Source organism: Apium graveolens, chromosome 3 (genome assembly GCF_009905375.1).
Source record: "Apium graveolens cultivar Ventura chromosome 3, ASM990537v1, whole genome shotgun sequence".
Taxonomy (NCBI): Eukaryota; Viridiplantae; Streptophyta; class Magnoliopsida; order Apiales; family Apiaceae; genus Apium; species Apium graveolens.
In genome coordinates this window covers 88,829,960-88,834,183 of record NC_133649.1, presented here as the reverse complement: position 1 = coordinate 88,834,183, position 4,224 = coordinate 88,829,960, and the positions used below count along the sequence as shown (strand labels likewise).

General features: G+C 34.8%; 1 protein-coding gene across 1 annotated transcript; it reads left to right on the top strand.

Annotated features, from left to right (window-relative positions):
• Window positions 1-1,718: 1,718 nt before the first annotated feature.
• Window positions 1,719-3,925, top strand: LOC141712570 (WAT1-related protein At5g07050-like). The gene is made up of 7 exons (XM_074515557.1): window positions 1,719-2,007; window positions 2,107-2,169; window positions 2,296-2,412; window positions 2,502-2,751; window positions 2,864-3,022; window positions 3,103-3,254; window positions 3,354-3,925. Exons 1-7 carry the CDS (start codon window positions 1,805-1,807, stop codon window positions 3,616-3,618), a joined length of 1,209 nt encoding a protein of 402 aa, XP_074371658.1. The 5' UTR covers window positions 1,719-1,804; the 3' UTR covers window positions 3,619-3,925.
• The last annotated feature ends 299 nt before the right edge of the window (window positions 3,926-4,224 follow it).

The following is a 4,224-nucleotide window of genomic DNA, read 5'->3' as shown; positions in this document are numbered from 1 at the left end:
AAGCAAATTTTTTATTGAAAAATTGAAATAAGACATCCCTAGTAGAACCTTAAAAATTAGGCATGTGATGAATGTTCCAGTGTTTTAAGACACCACAGGACATTATTGAAATATCTAATTAATCAAAATGTCTCAAATTATAGTTTAGGACAACAATTTAAGGTACTATTGAACTTGCTCTTAGTCACCGTTAGGTCTGTAATTAGGATTGAGAGAGCGAGATTCGAGGTGGATATAATTGGAGTCCAGTTTAATCGAGTCGAGCCGAGGCGACTCGTTTAACTAATCGAATCTAAACCTCTGCCCAATCTCGGTCGATTAGATAAACGAATGAGTCACCGTTGCGGTTGGTTTTACTCTCCTCACCTATTTATGTTTTGCGTTTGGCATGAGAGGTTAAAAAAGGGGGTCTGTTTTGGTTATATACATCCATGTTTTTGAATCAGTAGACACAGAAGATCTTGGTGATACATGATGTCACCTCCACAGCTTATCATTTTTGTGGTGTAAAAGCTATACAGCAATATATGTAGTATAGCTTTTGTAGGTGGTGCTCATGTTTAATTATTTGTTTCATCGACTTACAGTTATCCTCTTCTGCATTCTTCACCAGCCTCATCACTTTGGACGCAATATTAGCACAATACTCGCCCTCTGGAGCTAAGAAGGGTATAAATTTCTTAGAAAAGCAATAATACGGGTGGTTACGATAGTAAGATTATGTTACTGATCATGCGCAAATTAGCCATGTACCGGGCATATAACAATAAAAAGTAGTACTACTAGTGCATAAGCTATCAAAGGGTAGAACAGACTGCAGACTGAGTTAACTGAAATATAGTGGATTTTGTCCATTTCTTTCACAAAGAAACTATAATAGGCTAAACAAACTAAAATTAAAAACAGACGCATTCACGTCCGATTTCAATGTTACACTAAATATAATAGCTATACTCATTTTCACTACTGTGCCATTAGGCCCCAACTTAGCATCACCAAATCACTAAATCTTACTTTTTCAAGTAGGCTTTTGTATCACTTCGGCCTGAATTTCCCACTAACATGCACTTGTATATCTTTCAAATATATACTACTATTAAACAACAATATTGGCTGTGGTGCCCATCTAACACCCACGCCTCCCAATTGATTCCACAAGGAAACCATATTCTAGTACTATTATTATTAATTAATTAACACTATGTGCACTAAAATAAGATAAATTAATAAATACTACTTTATATTTTGTTTGTAATTTTATTCTTTTTTTTAAAGTTTTTGCAAAAATGCTCAACCAAAAACAATTATATATGCAACTTATTTATGTTTTTATGAAAATTAGCTGAAACTTTTTTGGTTGCATCTGATTGCAAAATCATATTTTTGACTAAATTTTTTTGAAAATCGTATTTTCAAATAAAAATTTTAAAAAAGTTTTTTTATGCACAAAAAAACTTTAAAATTCGTATTTTTTAAGAAATCTCATTACATGTATATTTGCTGACAGCAGATTAACATTCCAATTATATTCACGTAGTGCAACAGATTACTGCAATATGTACATGGGCAAGTATGATTTTAAGTTTCTTCAACTTCTTTCCATTTTAAAAAGGTATATTATTATTTATGAACATATGGATAAGAATAGCAAACTGTTCATGCAAGGTGGGCTATAAATACGAGCAAGTTCATTGAACTCTTTAGGAAATACACAAGCATCTGATTTCCTCTATTCAAGTATCTCTCTTGCTTAGAGCTCAATCTCCCCCCCCCCTTCTCTTCAGCAATCAAATTAAGGAAAAATATGGAAGGGAAAGGTCGATTCGCAAGCTTTTTAGAGACGGCAAAGCCTTACATTGCCATGGTTTCGTTACAATTCGGATATGCAGGAATGAACATCATAACCAAAGTGTCACTCAACAGAGGAATGAGCCACTATGTGCTTGTTGTGTATCGACATGCTTTTGCTACTGCTGTTATTGCTCCCTTCGCTATTCTTCTTGAGAGGTATGCCTGCAACTTACTGGTGTAAGATATAAATTTATGGATATCTAGCTTGTTTTATATGTAGTATGAATATGCCTGATTTGATTGTACAATTTGCAGGAAAATTAGGCCAAAGATAACGTTTTCAATCTTCATGCAAATATTCGTGTTGGGACTGCTTGGGTGAGTACTGATCTGTTATTATATAGCAAAGATTACTTAGCATGCATGCATGCTTTCTTCTTATCAGTTTATTCGCACCTCATGAAATGCTAAAGCTTTATGTGGAAATTATTCATTGTTTTATAGGCCGGTGATTGATCAGAACTTCTACTATATGGGATTAAAATTCACATCTCCTACTTTTTCATGCGCGATGAGCAATATGCTGCCTGCAATGACCTTTGTCATGGCAGTTCTTTGCCGGTATGTAAATGTTTGACTATAAATTTCCATATTGATTTAAGTTTCACAAATGTGTATTCAATTACTAATTCAGCTTTATGTGTATATAGGATGGAGATATTAGATATGAAGAAAATAAGATGCCAAGCCAAAGTAGTAGGAACAGCAGTAACAGTGGCAGGAGCTATGTTGATGACATTATACAAAGGAAATGTCGTAAACATGTTTTGGTCTAAATACATTCATCCATCAACTTATGAGCCTACCACCACTGCAGTCGACGCTGACAAAAATTGGGTTACAGGCTCCATTCTACTTATCATTGCCACCTTTGCTTGGGCTTCCTTCTTCATCCTTCAGGTACTTAATCTTCTTATTTACCGAATAAATATGTAATAATAGCCTCTGTATAATAAACTTGTACCAAGTATCGTCTGTATATTCGATTTTGAACTGTATGTGTGTAATGCAGAATGTCACAATGAGGAGATACACAGCTCCCATGTCACTGACATGCCTGGTGTGCTTCATGGGTACTCTTCAATCCATTGTTGTAACACTTGTTATGGAACATAAACCGGATGCTTGGGCTATCGGCTTTGACATGAACCTTCTTGCTGCTGCCTATGCTGTAAGTGATTATAATCTTAAACACAAAGATTAATCTACGAGATTTGTTTATTGACTCTCCGGAAACAATTATTATATCAGGGAATAATATCATCGAGCGTTGCATACTATGTCCAAGGACTGGTAATGGAGAAAAGAGGGCCAGTTTTCGTAACAGCATTCAGTCCATTGATGATGATCATAGTTGCTATCATGGGCTCTTTCATTCTTGCAGAAAAAATCTATCTGGGAGGGTAATTATTTTTTCACTTTGGCCTTGATTATCGAAGAATAAATATGCTAGAAAAATAAATACAAATCATAAATTTCTTACAATAACTTGTCTGTTTCAGAATTCTGGGTGCTATACTAATAGTGATGGGACTATACTCTGTTCTGTGGGGAAAGTACAAGGAGTACAAAGACAAAGAACAGGAGGAAATAATGGAAGCGGTTAAGGATGTAAGAAACCAGATGATGATTGGAGGTAAAGATATCGAAGCAAATGACGTTGAAATGCAAAACAATGCAGAACCGGCCATTGCGCAGACGACATTTGCCATTAGTGCTCCAAACTCTGCACCACCTATGCTAGCTGTGGAAGCAAGGAAGCCCTGAAGCACAGAAACATGAAAGAGAGAACGAAGAACGGATCACAGTTACCAAAGAAATCAAATAACTAATTATATTTAGTAATATAAGATTAATCTGGCTTTCGAATGGAGGAGAGGTTGATCATAAGATCAAAGAGGAGCTTTTTAGTTCATCAAGTCTTGGGCAATTTTCATCCCTTCCATTTTGCTTTTTGGTAGGTAGTAGAATCTTGTTGTTGTCGTCCTTTGTTTTAACTAATAATGCTATGAAAGGTGTAATTTCCTACTTTTACTTGATCAAATTTTTATACAAGTCACCACCAATTTCAGAATCCGATATGACTAATTCTTTGGGAAATGCGATACGGTTAAATATGCGAGAATCTAGTAAAAAACATACGACACATTTGTTTTCCTAACACAAAATTTTATATATTTTAAAAGTGCTCAAAATAATTTAAAAATATAAAATATATTCATAAAATATAATCGTGGCCTCCAAAATTTAATTTATGGATGCACCCGTGCATGTAAACCAAATAATTCAATATACATATCACACAGTGTGTACTTTGAATTAGCTATTGTTAAGGGTAATCACTGATCATGCATACTATATTTCACCCGCACA

Bases quoted from the DNA above. Each gene is read 5' to 3' on its own strand.
- LOC141712570 (XM_074515557.1), top strand. From the start codon at position 1,805: ATGGAAGGGAAAGGTCGATTCGCAAGCTTTTTAGAGACGGCAAAGCCT. The intron at 2,008-2,106 runs GTATGCCTGCAA...TACAATTTGCAG, and splicing joins TTCGCTATTCTTCTTGAGAG to GAAAATTAGGCCAAAGATAA. The intron at 3,023-3,102 runs GTAAGTGATTAT...TTATTATATCAG, and splicing joins TTCTTGCTGCTGCCTATGCT to GGAATAATATCATCGAGCGT.